This window comes from Heloderma suspectum, chromosome 1, assembly GCF_057233095.1.
Source record: "Heloderma suspectum isolate Gila_16-S chromosome 1, 16-S_ref, whole genome shotgun sequence".
NCBI classification, from domain to species: Eukaryota; Metazoa; Chordata; class Lepidosauria; order Squamata; family Helodermatidae; genus Heloderma; species Heloderma suspectum.
The window spans coordinates 410,991,545-411,010,261 of record NC_139458.1 but is presented as its reverse complement, the minus strand read 5'-3'; the positions used below and the strand labels follow the sequence as shown (position 1 = coordinate 411,010,261).

At 46.8% G+C, this 18,717-nt stretch overlaps 1 protein-coding gene across 2 annotated transcripts; it reads left to right on the top strand.

The window, feature by feature from the left end:
- The first annotated feature begins 1,662 nt into the window (after window positions 1-1,662).
- Window positions 1,663-17,335, top strand: SIX2 (SIX homeobox 2). 2 transcript variants are annotated; one of them, XM_084828965.1, is made up of 2 exons: window positions 1,663-2,297; window positions 14,549-17,335. In XM_084828965.1, exons 1-2 carry the CDS (start codon window positions 1,738-1,740, stop codon window positions 14,850-14,852), a joined length of 864 nt encoding a protein of 287 aa, XP_084685091.1. In that variant the 5' UTR covers window positions 1,663-1,737; the 3' UTR covers window positions 14,853-17,335. The 2 variants fall into 2 exon arrangements, with proteins under 2 accessions (XP_084685091.1, XP_084685090.1); XM_084828964.1 differs by having other exon boundaries at window positions 1,663-2,303.
- The last annotated feature ends 1,382 nt before the right edge of the window (window positions 17,336-18,717 follow it).

The following is an 18,717-nucleotide window of genomic DNA, read 5'->3' as shown; positions in this document are numbered from 1 at the left end:
GTAAGTGTGCATAGCATTGCAGCCTCGGTAATGAACATTGCCTTGGCAATGGAGGCAAATCCTAATCTCTCTTACATGGAAACAGGTTCCATTGAAATTAGTCCTACTTATCTCCGGGTCAATAAATACATTTAAATAAACAAACAAAGGTATATGTCTTAAGTATGGAGGCACCCGTTATAGACTCATCAGCTCTCCAGCTAAGTTGCAGTTTTTGGACGGATGGTGATTTAAAATCTCCTTAAATCCCAGCAATTCGGCTTTAACTGAAATTGAAAGCAGAATAATCTCAGGAAGTCACGATGATGTTAAAATTTCAAAGCCTGAGATTTTAATTTTAAAATGCAACTCAATGACTCCCAAGAAGTGTTAGTAAGAACCCGAAAGCAGACAGTGTAAACGTTATCGAAGAGGAAACCCTTCTCTTTTAATACTTTCGTTTTACTAAAGGACTTTTAAAAAAAAAAAATCAGAAAGATAACCATTGTAAAAACCAGAAGTTCTTTATTCCCACAAAAGCTCCCAGTGAGACTTCCCACAATTCCCGGGCGCTCCAAAGGTTTGTACAAAAGTTTCCCCCAAATCTGGGATTTTTCGAATTGGAAAGCATCGACGTTTGACTTGAGCCTGGGGACCTGTCGGGGTTGCAGCGCCCCCACTGTCAGTCAGTGGTCAGGCCTGGGTGGAACTCTGGGACTCCCCCTCCCTCTTTCCGTGTTTTGCAGTGTCAATCACGGCGGACATTTCTTTCCCCCTCCCCCCTCCCTAGTAATATCCCAGCTCTGAAAAAGCCCGCCTCTGAGTGGCTCGAAGCAATCTGTCAACCGAGCCAGGGAGCCACCTCAAAACAGATCGGGTTACTTTTGATTGACAGCGTCACCATGGCAAATAATTTGATTAAAGCTATTGTCTTCTCCTGGGCAGTCCCCGGGTCAGATAACTGGACCAATCACGGCTCGGATAATCACTTTTTTATGCCAGTTTAGAATAATATTATTTGGAAAGGAAGAAGAAAGGAAGAAGGGGGGGGACAGGAGAGGGGGGGGGAGAAGAAGAGAAGAACCGGCAAGGAGAAGAGAGGAGGAGGAGGAGGAGAGAGAAGAGGAGGAGGAGGAGGAAGAAAGTGGTAGAGCAGGGCATTTTAGTACTAGATTACATGTACGCGATCCTATTGCAGGAAAGGGGGGAAGCGAGCGAGCGAGCGAGCGTGAGAGAACGAGAGGGAGAGAGAAAGAGTGGAACTTGCAAGCCCGGGCGGGGGGGGGGGGAGCGAAAGTTCCAGCGGTGCGAGCGCCGCTGCTCTCACACAATAGAGGCGCAAAGTTGCTGATCGGAACCCAGGGACTTACAAACCGAGCGCCAGCGCGACCACTCAACCCAAACAAGCGCCGCTCGAAACGCGAAAGTTGGGCGCTGCCGCGGATCCTCCCCCGCGCGCGGAACTTCTCCCGCTCCACGGGCGCCGCCGCCGCCGCGCTGACCTGGCCCGAGGCTTCCATTCGCGAGTGAGCCGCAGCTCGCGCGCTCGCTGGTTGGCTGGCCCCTGGCGAAGCCCTTTCCCCATTGGTGCCGGCTGCGCCCCGACGCCCCCTCCTCCCGGGTCCCCCCAGGCGGCGCCTGCGGGGCGCTGCTGCGCGGCCCGCCGAGCGGCTGCCCCCTTTCGGCCAGGGCAGATGCGGTAGGAGAGCGCGCGGGCGGCGGCGGCGGCGGCGGCCGGGCCTCGGAGGGCGCGCCATCATGTCCATGCTGCCCACGTTTGGCTTCACCCAGGAGCAAGTGGCGTGCGTGTGCGAAGTGCTCCAGCAAGGGGGCAACATCGAGCGGCTGGGCCGCTTCCTGTGGTCGCTGCCGGCTTGCGAGCACCTCCACAAGAACGAGAGCGTCCTGAAGGCCAAGGCCGTGGTGGCCTTCCACCGGGGCAACTTCCGCGAGCTCTACAAGATCCTGGAGAGCCACCAGTTCTCGGCGCACAACCACCCCAAGCTGCAGCAGCTGTGGCTCAAGGCGCACTACATCGAGGCCGAGAAGCTGCGGGGGCGACCCCTAGGGGCCGTCGGCAAGTACCGGGTCCGCCGCAAGTTCCCCCTGCCCCGCTCCATCTGGGACGGCGAGGAGACCAGCTACTGCTTCAAGGAGAAGAGCCGGAGCGTGCTGCGGGAATGGTACGCCCACAACCCGTACCCGTCCCCTCGGGAGAAGAGGGAGCTGGCCGAGGCCACCGGGCTCACCACCACCCAAGTCAGCAACTGGTTCAAGAACCGGAGGCAGCGGGACCGGGCGGCCGAGGCCAAAGAAAGGTACGAGTAAGTACAGCCGCTCGCTCGCTCGCTCCCTCCTGCAGCTCTTGCGATCTCGCCTCCTTGCAACAAAGGTTTCTGATTTGGGCGCCGGGGTGTGTGTCCCGTGTGTGTGTGTGTGTGTCATATTCATCCGATGTTTGTGCAATAATTCAGCTCCCAGTTAGGCTACACGCGCTTTACTCGGGCGTAAGCCTCCTTGAACGTGGCGGGACCCGAGCAAATCAGTCCGAACAGCGGGGCTCCGCTTTATTTAAAGCGCCGTAGACGCCATACTAGGTCAGAAAGATTTTAAAGCGTTTAAAAGGAAGACCCGGGGGTTTCGTTCTTTCGACTCAAATACAATACAAATGTGACTTTAGCCGTTTCACTGAAGGTGATGTATGGAAAAGTTTTCCGGAACCCCAGGCGCACCGCAATCCGCCGCCGGTTTCCGCTAAGAGGTCGTTTGATCGGCTTGGGGAGAGGGCGGGAAGGGCGCGGGGGGGCGGGCGGATTGGTTTTACATGGAAGCACAATCGAATTGCGGCCGAAGACCTACAAATCTCTCGGATTCGGCTTGGATCCCAAGCCACGTCCTCGGAAAACCGATTTGGAAGAAATGGAACGGAGTACTAACGTGAATGGGAGAGAAAGGTTGCAACTTCTTCCTTGAAGTGGGGTCAGCTTCGTTTCCTTTATGTGACTAGCTTCCTATTGTGTCTAAATCCTTCTGTTCAGTACTCTTAAACTCAAATTTAGCTACTTATTTATGTAATAAAAACCTATTCAGTAAGCCATTTAGTTACTCAAGCAGAACTGAAACAAAAAACACTACTGAAAAAAATATCTTGCTGTATCCTTCTAGCTAGTACCTAATTTATCTTGAACAAATCACTGCAACACTTTAGAAGGTGGCAAGGTCAGCTGGGCTCCAGAAAATATGAGTAGGCTTTAATACAGCATCCTAAACAAACTCACTCACTCCTGATCATATCAAAATGTAAAGCTGCACTCCTGTACATACTTACCTGGGAGCAAACCCGCTTGAACATGATGGGACTTATTTTCCTTGCATAGGATTGTGCTCCCTGAGTTAAAAGATCCCTGATGGAGCTTGGATTTCTCAAGGTGATGGGTACTGCTGCCGGCCACTCCATTCATTTCATTGGGAGCGGTGAAGCAGCAGCAGAAGGCTTCAGAATTGTTGGGACTTCAGAGTTGTTGGGAAGGCTGCTCTGGAAATGGCTCTAAGAGGCCTCTGGCTCCCAAAGGAAACCTCTTCATAATTGGTGGCAGTGGATGTGTGTTTAAAGCCATTATCATCGCCAATAAATTTTAACGAATCGTGATGATCATAATTAACTTGTTTCCGGAGATCAGTTGTAAATCTTTCGCTCACGTCTCATTGACAAGCCCGTCAATTTCTCTGGGATGTTGTCAACTAAAAAAAATAAAAAGGAGAGGGTTTCCTTTTGTTTTGTTTTTAATGCATTGAACCCCTGTCCTTTAAAAACAAACACACATTTTCTTGGAAATAAATCCCAGGAGTTTCAGTTCAAATTAAAGTCTAAACATGGCCGCTTATCTACCCGGATGCAAGTTCCTTTCATTTCACTAAGACTTAATCTGTGTAAATGGAAAGGTTGGTGGAACTTCCAGACAGTAGACTGAATGATAATAATGAATTGTGAGACAGAAATAGGCAACAATTCCATATTATCGAGACAAACTGGTTCCATCAATTACTTTTAAATAGTGAATAACAACAATAGGACTGTGCATATATAATGCATTATATTATCTAATATGAAAATCGTCGGAGATAGTATTGTTTTTTGTACTCTCCTGAAGTCATCTTCTGGGACAGATAAAGCTATTGGGTAGTTAACTTTTTGGAGCAGCAACCTAGAATACTTCCATTGACATTAAGAGGACTATTCTGGCATAAATGTGTAACAGATTGTAGCACAACCCCAATCATTTTAAGGCTGCAATTCTATCCATATTTACTCGGGCATCAGTCCAAGCCACGGGCCTCTTACCTCTGAGTAAATAATACACTCTGGCTGCACTTCACTTGTACATTATCTCCTGGGATAAGCCAGCCTCATACACAATCGTACTTAAAGGTTTAGCCAACCAATTTCAGTTGAATGTGAATATTGGTGGCCTTGGTGACCGTTGTACTGTGAGAAAAACAACCTAAACTAGTTTCAGAGAGATTGTGAAGGCTGTAAGCAGTAAGCGTGGAGTAAATCCTATTGTGTTCGATGGGACTTACTCCCAGGTAAGTACAAGACCACTTTGGTGTAGAACCTAACTGAGCCTAGAGTATAGTGCCTATTGTGAAAAACTGCAAAACAGAAACCAGGAAGTCTTTGATGGAACTCAGAAGGTGAGAAAAAGTAGCATAGAAACCTGTGAAAAGAGAAAGACACCATAGTCATCGCCAGGTCCCTCAGAGCCAGGAAGAAGAACCCCTCCTTTGATTTGATGAGGGAGAGTACTAGGGTAGGCCTCAAAGAAATACATCCTAGGCCTATTTCCCGTAGATAGACAGTGACATACAAACGTTCCCAATCATGTTGGGGCTCAGCGTCTGGTAGGTGAAGGAAGTCCCTGTGACTCCAGTAATCCTCCAACCCAGACAAGAACTACTCTGGTATAAGCGGGCAATAATTTGTAGGTGTAGGAGCCCACCCATTTCTGGCACACTCTCATTCCTCCATTCTGGATCCACTTATTTGGAAACAGGTTCCTTCGAAGAGGGTGGAATTCAAAGTAAGTCTGTATGAACAGCAGGCCTTGGGATTGCTCCGGAGTTCACTGCGATTTGTAGGTTACAGCCCCACACTTCAGTCCTTACTCACTGGCAGTAATTCCCACTGGTTTTGAAGGATTCCGGGGGTCTTAACTGCTTTTGCTGAGCTGAAATATTTTTTCCTCCTTCTCCCTACGTTGTAACTAACTGACGTGAATGACTTTTCCAACCCTATTTAGACAAGAGAGAACCTTTGATATCAATGGAAAATAACTCGAGAATTGTGTTAACTGGTCTGAAATGCATAAAGAATATTTTAAAACACACACGCAACCTGGAGGCCAGTTAACAAATGCAGATTGATAGATATCAGGCCCAGTCTAATCTCTCCAAGAGGCTCAGTGTAATTTAGAAACCCACTCACACACCCAGCTAGGGCAAATGTCAGCCCTTGTACAATTAACACGTGTGAAAGAGGCCCGGGGAACAACCCAATGATTTAGGAGGACTTAGGCAGCTCTCAGATAGACATTTGATGGGAAAGTATTCAACCAGCCAGGCTGTAGTCCCTTTTGGCACCATAATAAGCGAGTGTAAATATATTATTTTCCTGTGAGCCAACGCTGGTAGAAAATCCAGAAAATAGCGCCAGCTCCTTCTGCTTCCACCAACATGTGGGGCTAATAAAACAGATATCATCTGGTTGGACCTACTCAGCCTCTCTACTGTAGTTTACGGCTGCCATCCAAAAAGAAAAAAAAAGAAAAGAAAAGAAAAGGCCAATCGCTTGGAGTTTTCTCCGGAGAATCTGGATTACAGTTGGAGGTGGTCAGCTGGATTTACATGCAAAAGTGGATTCAGACTTCATTGCCTATGAGGCCCACCCACAACCCTATAGGCAGCCTGATCCTGTGCAGTTATTCGTTCAGAAGTGGCCCACTGTGTTGCAAGGGACTTACTTGCTTCCACATAATAGCACGATCCTGTGTATGTTTCTTCGGAAGTAAGTCCTGCATATTAGTGCCTCTAAGATTGCAGCCAAAGGCTGTAATTCTGTGCAAGCTTTCTAGGGAGCAATCCCCACTGAACAGAGAGTGAGACTTACTTTTGAGTAAACATCGTGCATAGAATTGTGCATAGATGGGATTACACAGCCTTATATCCAAAGTAACTGGTTATAACCTACACCGATCCTGAACATTTTAGAAGAGTGGAGTGTAAGAGGAAGGTCACAACCCTGAGTCCTTAAAACCCACGCCAAGACAATTTCAATCTCCGCTATCTTCAATGGAAGTAAAACGGCTTTATATCCAAGCCGACTGTTTTTTATGATTTCTGGAGCCGACCCGCTGCAAATCGCTTTAGAGTCTAATGGACAGACTCAGCTAGACCCAGCTTCGTGAAGCAGCACGCGCCTTTGCATGTTTACTCGGAAGTCAGTCTTATGGAGTCCAAAGGAGCTTACTCCCAAATAAACCTACACCGATCTGCAGTCAGAGTCTCTGTCATTGCGGGGGTCCCATTTTTTGCGAGTTTCTGATCTCGATTCAGCCAGGCCTGATGCAAGTCCTCTATCTAGAGTCGGGGTTCAGGGTTCTGCTGCCCTTCTAATAAATCATTGGGTTGAGGCAGTAGGTTCCCCTTTTTGGAAATGGGGTTGGATCCAGGAACTGCCTTCCGCGAGAGGAAGAGGCCTTCTGTGAGCGAAGGTCCCTCGGCCTGATTTTGGGGGATCTCCCACACCACCTCTCATCACATTCAGAAGGGCCCTCTGACCCTTTGCGTAGTGTTTTCAGGGATTTGGCGGAGTGTTCTGGGAAGGAGGTCAGCGTAGTTGATCCAGTGTAAATCCAGATCCAACTCACAGATAGCAAACATCCTAGTAATTATTTTTAAATCTATATATAGAGATATACAGTAGCATAAGCAAATTTTAATGGAGATTTGCATACCGGGGGCCTGGGTCCCGAATCTTTTAAGTGCCTAGTAAGGCCCCTGCTGAACAGTTGATCATAAAGTAACCCCCTGTGAATTCAAATGAAATTCCTGGTCGCACAAACACGTCTCCCAAAAAGTCTAATCAGTAACAGGTTTTTACACGCACCCTCAATATGTGGGTCTCTCTCCCCTGTGACACTGCCTAGAAACTTTATATAGAAAATGTGCTCCTGGTGGGTACGAAGTATGTAGTCCAGGGACACTGATAGCAACTTGTTGAGGACTACCAAATGCCAGATCCTGCATTCCCCAATTATTGTTTCAGCATAAAAACACGGAGCGCTCAACCCTGAGGGTCTTTGAGGATTTGAGGTCCGGGAGAAGAGGGATGTGTGTCTTTGGGAGCACAACCTATCGCTGCGAACCTATGTACATCGACACAAAACTTCATTCCGCTGCGTTCATTGGGGCTGTGTGTCACCGTAGGATTGCAGTCTCAGCAGTGGAGGTGGGGGGAACTTAAAAGCCTCCAGTCCCAGTAGTAGAAAACGATCGTACTGCACGGCAGAGGTGTCTGGTGCCTTTGGGGACCATTAGGCACTCTGATAGACAGCGGAGCGGATTTCACTGCGAGCAGTTCGAATGGACGCAGTTCTAGATCTGGAAACGAATGAGCTCCAACCGCTTCTCTAAATGGACGTGGGCTTTTCATTTTGTGGGGCTGGGGGCTGCCCAGTCTAGGTCTGATAAGATGAAAGATACTTTTACTACTAATAGAGGGAATACAAACGAACACGGGCGCGCACACTGACTGCCCAAAGGAAGGGAAATGGTATCCCCTCCAGAGGTCTCCAGGGTTTTGACAATAGACAGTTCACCGTCCTTAACTAACTGCAGGGTCCCGCAAGCAAGCTTGGTGGTCACTCACACAGCGTGATCTGCATCTTCCAGTCAGAAATGGGGTGCGGACCAAACGCCCCACTTCATACCTCCTTAAGAGTGGTATTCCTGAAGAGGACGGGCTTACAGTTCAACCATTCGCTCAGTGATCAAAACACTGTAACCAAAGGGCGCAGTGCTGGTGAGTGTAATGATTACACTGTAATCAGAGGACAAACATTGGACAGGGAGATTCGTCAGTGATCCCAGTGGGTTACCTACGACCATCTGTAGGATCGTAGGCTTGAATACATTATTTCCTTGGAAGTGAACCCCCATGATTACTACTAGTGGGCTTAACATCGCGGAGTTAATTTTGCCGAAGTCAAATGGGACAATTCGGCTTCAGATCAGAGCCCGATTCTAAACATAGTCTGGAAAGCAGATCAGTTTCCTCGGTCCCCTTAAGTATAATGGGTGAGTGTGGTTAGGAGTAAAGCCTTACTTGGGAATAAATTAAGGCAACCTTCTTTTGCCCCCTTACTTGGGGGCAAGTAAGCCATCCTGAACCGGATGAAATGGACTTCTGAGGAAACATGCCATAAGACTGGGTTCAAGTAGGAAACAAGGGGTCCTGCTTCCAAATAAAGGCGTTCAGTGTTAGCAACAATGACTAACAATCAGCAGTGATTGTTAATTCGATTCTTAAAGAACTCTGCTTAGGATGAACTCTTGTTTGTGGTGCGCTAGACCAAGCACGGGGCTGAATCGGACGTCTGGTCTTCGGCCCCTTTAAGAACTTGGACTGGCATCGGGTCTCCTCATTGACATCAATGGGGACAGGCCCGCTTAATCACGTCCGCTTATCTGGGCTTTAAATCGAGGGTTCCATTCTTGTAAATTTATAATCTGATCCAATCATATCTCAAGAGATAATACAGTGGGTATGTCTATGTACTCAGGAATATCCATTTTCCAGAGGGAGAACTCTTTTATGCCTGTTGCAGCAAAAACAACGAAGAGTTCTGTGGCAACTTAAAGAGGAATAAATTTAAGGAGCCACAAGATTCTTAGGAATATGTATTCTCCAAGCTGGCGCCCTCCAGAAAGTGGGTCCAGATGAATCCATTCGCCTCTGTGTTCCAAAGCAAGCTGGATTTTAACCAAGGTGCCCCATCGCAGGTGGCTCTGAACTCGGAATTCCCTGATTAGAGCTCACGAATTCATTGGCTGGTCTCTTAGGCCAAACAGCATCTCTCAGCCTCACCCCTCCCAAATCTGCAATATGGAATGTACTGGGGGGGGAGTTTTCCTGACAACTTTTCCTGACTTGTTAGGAAAAGGCCTATTGCAAAGAATGTTTCTAAGTGGCTGAAGATAGGATGCACTTATCATTAACATGATGCAGTCCACAATACCAGTTTACAGCAGTGCAGTTGACTTCAGAAGGGTGGAGGAGTGTGGTAGCCCCGTTATCCTCTTCAGAATCAAGGAGTAGTATTTGACCCAGGGCACAATCGCACTGATGGGCTGACATTAACATCATAAGAACGTAAGAAGAGCCCAGCTGGATCAGACCAAGGGTCCATCTAGTCCAGCATTCTATTGACACAGTGGCCAACCAGCCCATGGAAAACCCACAAGCAGGACATGAGTGCAACAGCACCCTTCTGCCCATGTTCCCCAGCAACTGGTATACATAGGCATACTGCCCCAATACTGGAGGTAGCATATAGCCAGCAGGACTAGTAGCCATTGATACTAAGCACATTTTCTCCAAAATAACCCCCCACCAAAATACTCCTGTCCTGGGGCTGTTTTTGAAAAGTGGCCTGCTGTTGTGTTTTCTACAGGACTTTAAAGTGTGCAGGGAAGTTAAGGTGGGTCTTGTTGGCTTGCTGGTGATAGATGGGCATTAATGATTGCAAAGTGAAGCAAGTTGAGATTTTTTAAAATGTCGTATGTTCATCTATCATAATAAATAAGTAGCTTTGATTTTTTTTAATTCTAGAAGCGTTCTCCCTGGCTTCCTTCAGAGACTTGTGGAACCTGGAAGGCTAACCATTTTATGGTGGCCTACGCTTTGGTAGGTGAGGATGTGCTTCATCTGATGCATGGAGTGAAGGTGATCTGTCCACTTCTCACATCCAATGAAGCAGACTCTCCTCCATGGATAAGCGCAGCATTTTATAAACTGGGCCTGCTAAAATGGTTAATTTTCCAGGTCTCACAATACTCCTCGACTGCAGCCCTGTGTATGGCTGGATCCCATTAAATTCAGTGGGAGCTTCTTCTGAGTAAACCTAACTAGGATTGGGTTGATGGTTGTTCTATTATTTCAATTATGCTTCCTTCCAACTATGACCATCTGTTAAGCAAATTTTCGTTGAACTTATTGACCTTGCTCCAACTTCTCAGAAACAGTGGTTGCAACCATGAACTCACTGACAGAGGGTAGCATTCAATGTTAGTCCTACACAGAATAGACCATTGGATACTACCCTAAAACTGCAGTCCTATACCCGCTTACCTGCAGAGGACGTTTCTTTGAACCCAGTGAGGCCTACTTCTGAGTAGACATGGATAGGATTGCGCAGGAAGCCCTATTTAACGCACTGAGAGTTATATCTGAGTAAAGACGCTGTGTATTTATGACGTCGGGCTGCGATCCTAAGCACTCTGACTTAGTAGCCCAGTCCATCAAAATGACATGCTCCAGTTCACAGGGAAGGATCCATCCTATGCGTGCTTTCTTGGAAGTAAGTCCTGCTGCCTTCGATGGAGTTTACTTTCAATTTCAAATCAGCGTGCCTTGTTTGTTCGGTGGCAAGGTCCGCGGAAGTCAATGACCCCCCCTCCCCTTCTCAAGTAAATGTCCCTAGTGCCGAGATGTTGCCAGATGAAGCGTGCCACAAACTGTGAAGGGCATTTCCTCTCCTGATTCGGGAAAAGAAGCTGCCTGCTGCTACTGTACATTGGCTTAAAAAAAAAAATCGACCTTAAAAACGGACGGAGGCAAACGGTTTAACTACAGCGGAGATCTTAGAAAGAGATCCCAATATGGTGATACTTTTGCCTTCGTCGTTGCGACGTTCTTCTCATCCAGAGCAAACTGCCAGGAAAGGTTGTTTTCCTTTCTAGGGTGAGCCTTGGAAAGCTAACTCAACAAACTTCATCATCCGTCCTCCCTCTTGCCAAAGACATCCTGATCTTTACAGGAGAGAGAGAGAGAGAGAGAGAGAGAGAGAGAGGTTCTTGTTTTGTTAAACCACACTTTCAACTGGGCCAGCCGCAAACTGTTTTCAAGACGCCCAGACCTACCCAAGGAGCGGGGGAGGTCACAGGCAAGACTGTGTAAGCTTGAACTTTCCCCTCTCCACCCACCTCCCAGGGTGCCCCCCCAAACGCCCCCCCATTTATGTTTTCCTCTAAAACCTTGGTCATAAGTGATGTAAAACCACCCCCCTCCTATTGTTAGTTACCATTCACCGCCCATCTCAAGCAGAAGTTAGGTGATGGGCGTCTTGATTCTAAATCTGGGCCAAAACAGGCCTTCCGTAAATCTTGTGTGCAGGAGCTATGCTTTTTCATTGTTCTTTCTTTTACTCTAGAGTAGCTGCACCCCCCTTGGATCAGGACCCTGAGGGGGAAAGAGGGCTTTTAAAATCTGGATCAGACCCCCTGCACCTACTCTTGAGTAAAAACAAAATGAACAAAAGGCATAGCTGCCAGACACATATTTAAAATGATGTCTGTTTTTGGCCCTCTCCAGGACGTATTTCCAAGTAAAGCGTATCTGCCGTTTATTTCCAGCTTGGGTAGTTTTTGAATGCATGCGAGAGTCCATTCTCATGACCCTCTGTGGGACACCGGTGTCATCCCCCGAATCCTAAGGCCATCTGGCAAAGGGTGGATGACCCAAGCTCACGACTCTACCCTTTCCGCAGGCCACTGTGAGTTCTGGAAAAACTAGAGAAACTCAGCAGCGGATTGCGGAAGCCTGATGCTGAAACAGGACCCAGGCTTGAGAGTTCACGTGGGCCACTGCCATGGATGCGACAGCAAAAGTGGTCCTGAGAACCACAAGGCTGCCTTGATTTTGGTGCGGAAGAAGGGGAGTGTAGACAGAGATAATTGTAAATACTGTTGTCAATTTGTGGGTTGTAGGGAGGAATGTTTGTAGTCTGGATTTGAAGAAGGAAAGAGCTGAGAGTTTCTAGCTGGGGTTAGGTGGAATTGGGGTCGGGCCTAGGGGTGTTTGTACAAATAGCTCCCTGCGAATCAGAGGCACGGGACTCTATGTTTATTGGAGGGCTATCATTGCCTCTGCTTTGCCCTGTTTTGTATATCTGTAAATAGAGCAATGTCACAAAGTCACCTAGCCTTGTAGCGCTTTTCCCGGGACTCTTCTCTTCATGGGATTAGTTTCCCACATAAATGCCTTTAGGATTGGGCGCAAAACCCTGGTTCTCTCAGAACTGGGACGTGGGTCACCCTGTGGCTGTCATTAATCCTGTGAGGTCTTTTTAGTAATCTTGGAAGAGTTCAGAATGGTGATTAGCACCCAGACCCCAAGCACTGTGTTACTTCAGTGGGACCAGCTCACTTCCAGGTAACTGTCCATAGGTTCGCAATCCTGCTGAGCAGGTCATGGATTTGACTTTTATGGGGAACTGCACTGAGACTTACTCCCGAGTAAGTGTACAACCCTAGGGTGCTGCTAGCTGGAATGAAGTCTGCTGACATACAAACAACACACATCCTTTGGGCTGAGTTTTGAGCAGGGGTCAAATTGGCTTGTTTGCAGGATTGTTGTGAGGCTAAGTTGGATAGGCAGGCCTGGGTAACAGTGACTAGCCAAGGTCATCCAGGGCAGAGCTTACTTTATTATTTATCAATTTGTGGATTCTTTAAGGTATTTTTATCCTACTCCTCAGGCCAAAAGGCTACTGGAGTGGCTTACATATAATCAGTACAAGAGGATACTCCCTGCTGGCAGGCTTACAATCTAAAAAGACACAACACACAAGGAAAAAGGAATTGGGAGGGAAGAGAAAAACCCATGAAGACTGCAATCCTGTGCATATTTACCTGAGAGAAGACCAAATTCAGCATAGTGGCAGTATGATTTCTGAGTAATCATGTGTATGATTGCACTATGATTAAGGCGCAACCCTATGCATAAAAGGCCTACAACTCCCAGCATGCCCCAGCCAGTTGTACGCCTTTTCTTTGTCTAAGCATGCATAGGATTGTGCCCTAAGTCTTTTAGCGGGTTTGGTGGAATAGCCCTGCTTCCCTCTCATTTCCTTCAGTACAGCTTAAGAGGCAGGCTACTCCTGGTTCTTGGGATGGCCCTATAGCTGTGTTTGCCTGGTGCTTTTTTTAAACGCCTAGGTCAGCTCTAAAAAGCCCAGCGGGGGTTTCCGCCTGAGTTCCCAAGTTCCCTCATCCCACACTGGACTTGATTTAGATAAAACTTTAAGGGTGCAATCCTAAGCAGATTTAGACAGAAAAAAGTCCTACAACTCCCAGCATTTCAGACTTGTTTTCTGTCTAGCCTGCGTAGGATTGCACCCTAAGTCTCAGCTGTTGTGGGCTGGAAGGATGGTGCAGTGGGCTGCTTAGGGGGGTGAGGGTGCAATCAGTTGAAATCCAGACACCTGGAGTGTGAGGAGGAGGGAATTATGCAGAAACTTACTCAACCAGCTCAGCCTTCAGCCATTCCTATGATTTTACAGGGACAGTGTTGGGGTAAACGAGCTGAGGATCTCAAGGGGTGAAAATGGCATCGTTGATCTTCATCACAGACAGATTTCAGCTTATAGAAGCTACTTTCTTTTTTTTCCCTTTGGTTTCTTTACTAGGACCTTGAGATCCAGCAAACAGAACCTGGTGCAAGAGACACACACTTAGAATTAAAGAATTCTGAATCCAGGACTTTGATTTGTGTACCAGAACTGAATGGAATTCATAGTCCTTCCACGCTAAATCCATTCCTGGTTATTTATGTATTTATTCTATTTCTCTCTGGGTGGTTCATGAGAAATTATAATATAAAAGTTTAAAAGTTTAAAACTATGGTATAAAATAAAAACCAAAATAAAACCTAGGAGCTGTGCAAAGATTTAAAATACAGTAACAGATTTAAAACATCAGAAACAGAAAGACTAAAATGCCTAGGAGAATAACAACTGGTTATCCACCCAGTTTTCTTCATTTTGGCAGTTGAATGGGGTTGAGGGGGGATATCATTTTGTTTCTACTATTGTTAAACAATTGGGGGTCAAAAAACCTTGCTGATTTATTTCAAATCACCCAGAGATCTACCAGTAAATCCAGGTTTATCTTCTGTTCACCGTGATGTACGGTCAGATGCTCTTCATGTTTTCTCAGAAGTAAGTCCAAGTGATTTCAAGGGGATTTACCTCCAAGTAAGTCTGTAGGACTGCTGCAGTCTTAAGTGCACCAAGGGCTGGCTGGGGAATGCTGGGAATTGTAAGACTTTTTTTTCCTGTCTAAATATGCATAGGATTGTGCCCTACAACTTAAATCCTAAACACCCTGGGTTGGATTCAGACTTAATGATGCTTAGAGTAGACCCACTGAAACCAGTGGGACTTCAGTGAGTCATGACTTAAAATCTAAGCATGGCTGTCTAAGCTTTCTCCCCCTTTCTTTTCTTTTCTAGGGAAAACAACGAAAATTCCAGCTCCAACGGCCACAACCCACTTTCCTCCTCCCTGAATGGCAACAAGGCAGTTTTGGGCAGCTCTGAAGATGAGAAAACCCCTTCAGGGACCCCTGATCATTCTTCGTCCAGCCCCGCTTTACTGCTCAATTCGAACCCAGGTTTACAACCGCTCCACAGCTTAGGCCATCCCCAGGGTCCTAGTGCCATTCCGGTACCTAGTGCGGACCCTCTGCACCATCACAGTTTGCAAGACTCCATCCTCAACTCCATGTCCTCTAACCTGGTCGACCTTGGCTCTTAAACATGCTGGGGGCACCAATGATGTTCCCTTAGCCCAGGCTTCCCTCTCAGCTGTCTTCTTTTTTTACTTTTTTTTTTAAATAAAAAAAAATCTCATACCTATTATCTGATACATTGAAAGCGATGGCAAACTCTTGATTCTGGATCTGTTGTCTTGCTTTGGAGCAAATGACTGGCCAGCTGACTATTGACTTATTTGGAAGGTACTATAAAACACAAAACCTTTGCAAGGTATTTGGGGACAAAGTCTTAAGATCAAGCTGGTTGCAGAGTGGTGGAGCATTCTTTCCTTGGACTTTTTTGGGGGGGCAGGGAGAAGGGGGAAGAGGAGGTCAATGCAGTAGCTAATTTGGGAGGATGGATGGTGGGGGGCTAGCAGCTTCAGGATTTGCAATCCCTTGGTCCTTGATCAGATCCAGTCTTCAGGTTGCCAGCTTTTAACTGACCCCTGTAGCTGTGCCTTCTCAACCTGATCCGTAGGGATCAGCAAATGAAGCTTTTCAAGGCATGAAAGATGGAACAGACCAAAGGTTGATCCAGTCTAGCATCCTGTTTCCTACAGTAGCCAACCAGATGCCTCTGGGAAAGGACTGGCCCTACCATTAGGCACTGTGAGTCAGTAGCCTCAGGTGCCAGATACTGGGAGACAGCAACAAGGTGTTGGAGGAGAGAGCTGTGTGCTATGTGGCCTACCCTGTGCCCCCTAACCTAGTCTGCTGCCTTCAGATGCAGTAGAGGATGCTGTCCTATCTGCAATATTGAAGTAAGATTCAATTGCATGTCCAGTTGGCTTTTGTACATGGAATGGGACTGGTGGCCATCTTGTTTTTCACCTTAGGCAGCAAATTGTCTTGGGCGATTAGCCCAGATGGGAGGCAGTAGTTATCTCCCATTGTCCACCCCCCAATAACTGGTATTCAGTGGTCTCTGAACTTGGATGCCCCATATAATCATTATGGCTGGTAGCCACTGATAAGAGTCATCCTCCATGAGTTTATCTGTTCTAATCCCCTTTGCAAGCCATCTAAGCTTGCGGCTCCCCCTGGTGGCAACAAATTTCACACATCCGTTCAGCCTTTCCCAACTTTGCAGCTTCCAGATGTGTTGGACTACAAGTCCCACCACCCCAACTTTGGATGATGGGGTCTATAGTCCATCACATCTGGAGGGTGCCAAGTTGGGGAAGGCTGCATTAATTTATCACCTGCTCATTTCTGCATCATAAGCTGCTGTCAAAGCCCCTAGTCTAGGGATGGGCAACCTGTGGCCCTCCAGAGGTTGGACTAAAAACTCCCATCAGCCCCAGCTAGCATGGCCAATGGTCTGGGATGATAGGAGTTGTAGTCCAGGAACATCAGGAGGGCCCTAAGTTCCCCAGCCCTGCCCTAGATACAGAGACTGCTTGCAAAGTTAGCAACTCCATCCAAACCTGTTTATGATGGAGAGTCTTACAGCTCACGCTGACATGGAAACATCTGAAATCATTGCACGTCTTTCCAAATAGGAGGATTTTTGGTTGTTTGTGGTGGCTGCTGCAGTCTACAGCTTCTTTACCTATTGACTGTAATGAGACTCATCTAGGTTGTGGATTCCAGGCAGTAAAAGAACAGCAGCAGCAGCAGCAGCAACAGGTTACATTGTGAGGCAGGAGTAAAAAGTTGCTGTTGCAAGGGAAGCTACACCTCTCAACTTCAAAATACATTTGTGGCCAATGCAAGCTCAAATGCTGTAGTAGCTGCTGGAGTCTAGGCATGCCCCTAGTCCTTATTATTCTCCTTTGCAGCTGATGCTATGCAAAAGCAAGAAATAAAGGAAAACAGGGAGGGTGGGCTCATTTTGCCTTGTCCGTGTGATTCTTTTTGCCATTCTGTAGGTGGGGATGGTGACAAGAAAGGCGAGATCCACAAATCACTTAAGCCAGAGAACTTGCCTTCAATCAGTCCGGAGGCTCCAAGATTGGAGCTGAAGCTGGGAGATCTGGGTTGAGCTCATCGACTCAGTGGGCACTCGTCAACCTCAGTTCCCTCATCTGTAAAATGGGAACAAGGGTGAACTACCTCACAGGGCTATTTGTGAGGATAAAGACTGTACAGCGTTTTGCACATTTAACATTGAAATAGCCTATATCCTTCATTATTATTATTATTCATAATAATATTTCCGCCTCTGAAGTCTGTGGGGCCACCCTGATTAGTGTGCATAATTGTCCAGGCTTATGTGGCTGCTGGGTCACATCCTTAGGCTCGGAGTTCGAACTGCGTGGAGCCCAAGACACCCATCCAATCATACCTGGCCAAGAGCAGTTCTTATATCTCTAATCTATCTATCTCTATATATCATATGCTGTTGCTGCTCACTGAAACCCAAGGATAATTATCAGGCACCAGCGAGGCCCCCTCAAATTTTGTGTATTGTTTATATTATGTGAATATGGTCTTTGGAAAAATATTTCTGCTTCTATTTTATAATAAAATTGAGAAATCCAGCCTACTGTGCAAGAGATGAACAGTTTTGTTTTTAACCAGTGTCCAGAGCTCAGTAGTAGTAGTAGTTCCTGACAGGCGTGTCAGTGGGATAACTGGGAACCAGTTTTATTGTCATGGATTGACGCCCCCTCTCCCTGTGAATTCTGGGAATTCTAAGAGGCAGACAATTGACGGTATTTTCATAAGACTACATTTCCCAGAACTCCTTCAAGGGAAACCCTAACAGATAAACTTGTTCTCATGATGTAGAAAGGGAGAGACAGAGGCCTGTGTATGTGACCTATGGGGAAATGGAAATTTCCTAAACTGGAGGAAAAAAGCTTAGGCTACAATCCTGTACATACTTACTTGGGAGTAAGTCCCATTGACCTCAGTGGGGCTTACTTCTGAGTAGACATACATAAGATTCTTAGCCCCATCTCTGCCCAAGGTTCCCCGAGAAGAAGGAAAAACCTTTAGGGTTTTTATGAAGGGTTTAGTGTGAAATCCTATGCATGTTTAGACGGGAAAAAAGTCCTTCAACTCCCAGCATGCCCCAGGCAGCATAGCTGGGAGATGTGGAACCTTTTTCTGTCTAAACACGCGTAGGACAGCATCCTTAACCCTGTGATGTAGGCAAACTGTTACGGTCTTTTTTCCTGGGTTCAGGAGTAAGAATTAGACAGGATCTATCCTTTAATGAAACTCTTGAAAACCAGCTGATAACCTGAACTTGCCTCCTTCCAAGTTGAGGACTGAGTAGCGGGCAGTGAGCTATCCATTTCTCCGTATGTGAGAATGTTTCTTTTTGCAATCTCCACGTTTAGCCCTGAAATGTCAAGTCCCAAATCCCACTTCTGACCTCAGGTTTCTAGTCCTCCTTGAGGGGAGGAAGAGGGAAGAAGGCAACAGAAACTATTTCAAAAGAACGCGTGCCTGCAGTTTATGTCATGTTTTGAAGCTCAAAGGGGGCGGGGAGAGGCGGGTTGCACGCCATACAAGGAAGCATGGAGAAAGGGGTTGTGTTGGGAACATGCTGCTATTGGCAGTGTTTTGTTCATCCCGCTCCACTACTCTGCAGGATGCTACCCGATTGCAATTCTGTTATTTATTATTTCTCGGCCTGAAAGACTTTTATGCTATAAGGCGGAATACGGGTTAAAATCTCGTTGCATTGCCATGGCTTTTCCCCAAAGAATCCTGAGAACTGTGGTTTGATGAGGGTGTGGAGAATTCTCTCCTGGGAGGTTCTTAGCTCCATCTCCACCCAAAGTGGCCGGAGAAGAAGGAAAAATGGTTAAATCCTGTAATGTAGACCTGCTCTTTCAGCAGCTACGACTATTTACAAGCCATTTAGGACTAAACAACATGTTACTACTGTAAGAAACCACGTAATGGTCA

Excerpts from the sequence above, each read along its gene's own strand:
- SIX2 (XM_084828964.1), top strand. The coding sequence starts at position 1,738 with ATGTCCATGCTGCCCACGTTTGGCTTCACCCAGGAGCAAGTGGCGTGC. Across the intron at positions 2,304-14,548 it reads GAGGCCAAAGAAAGGTACGA|GGAAAACAACGAAAATTCCA; the intron begins GTAAGTACAGCC and ends TTTCTTTTCTAG.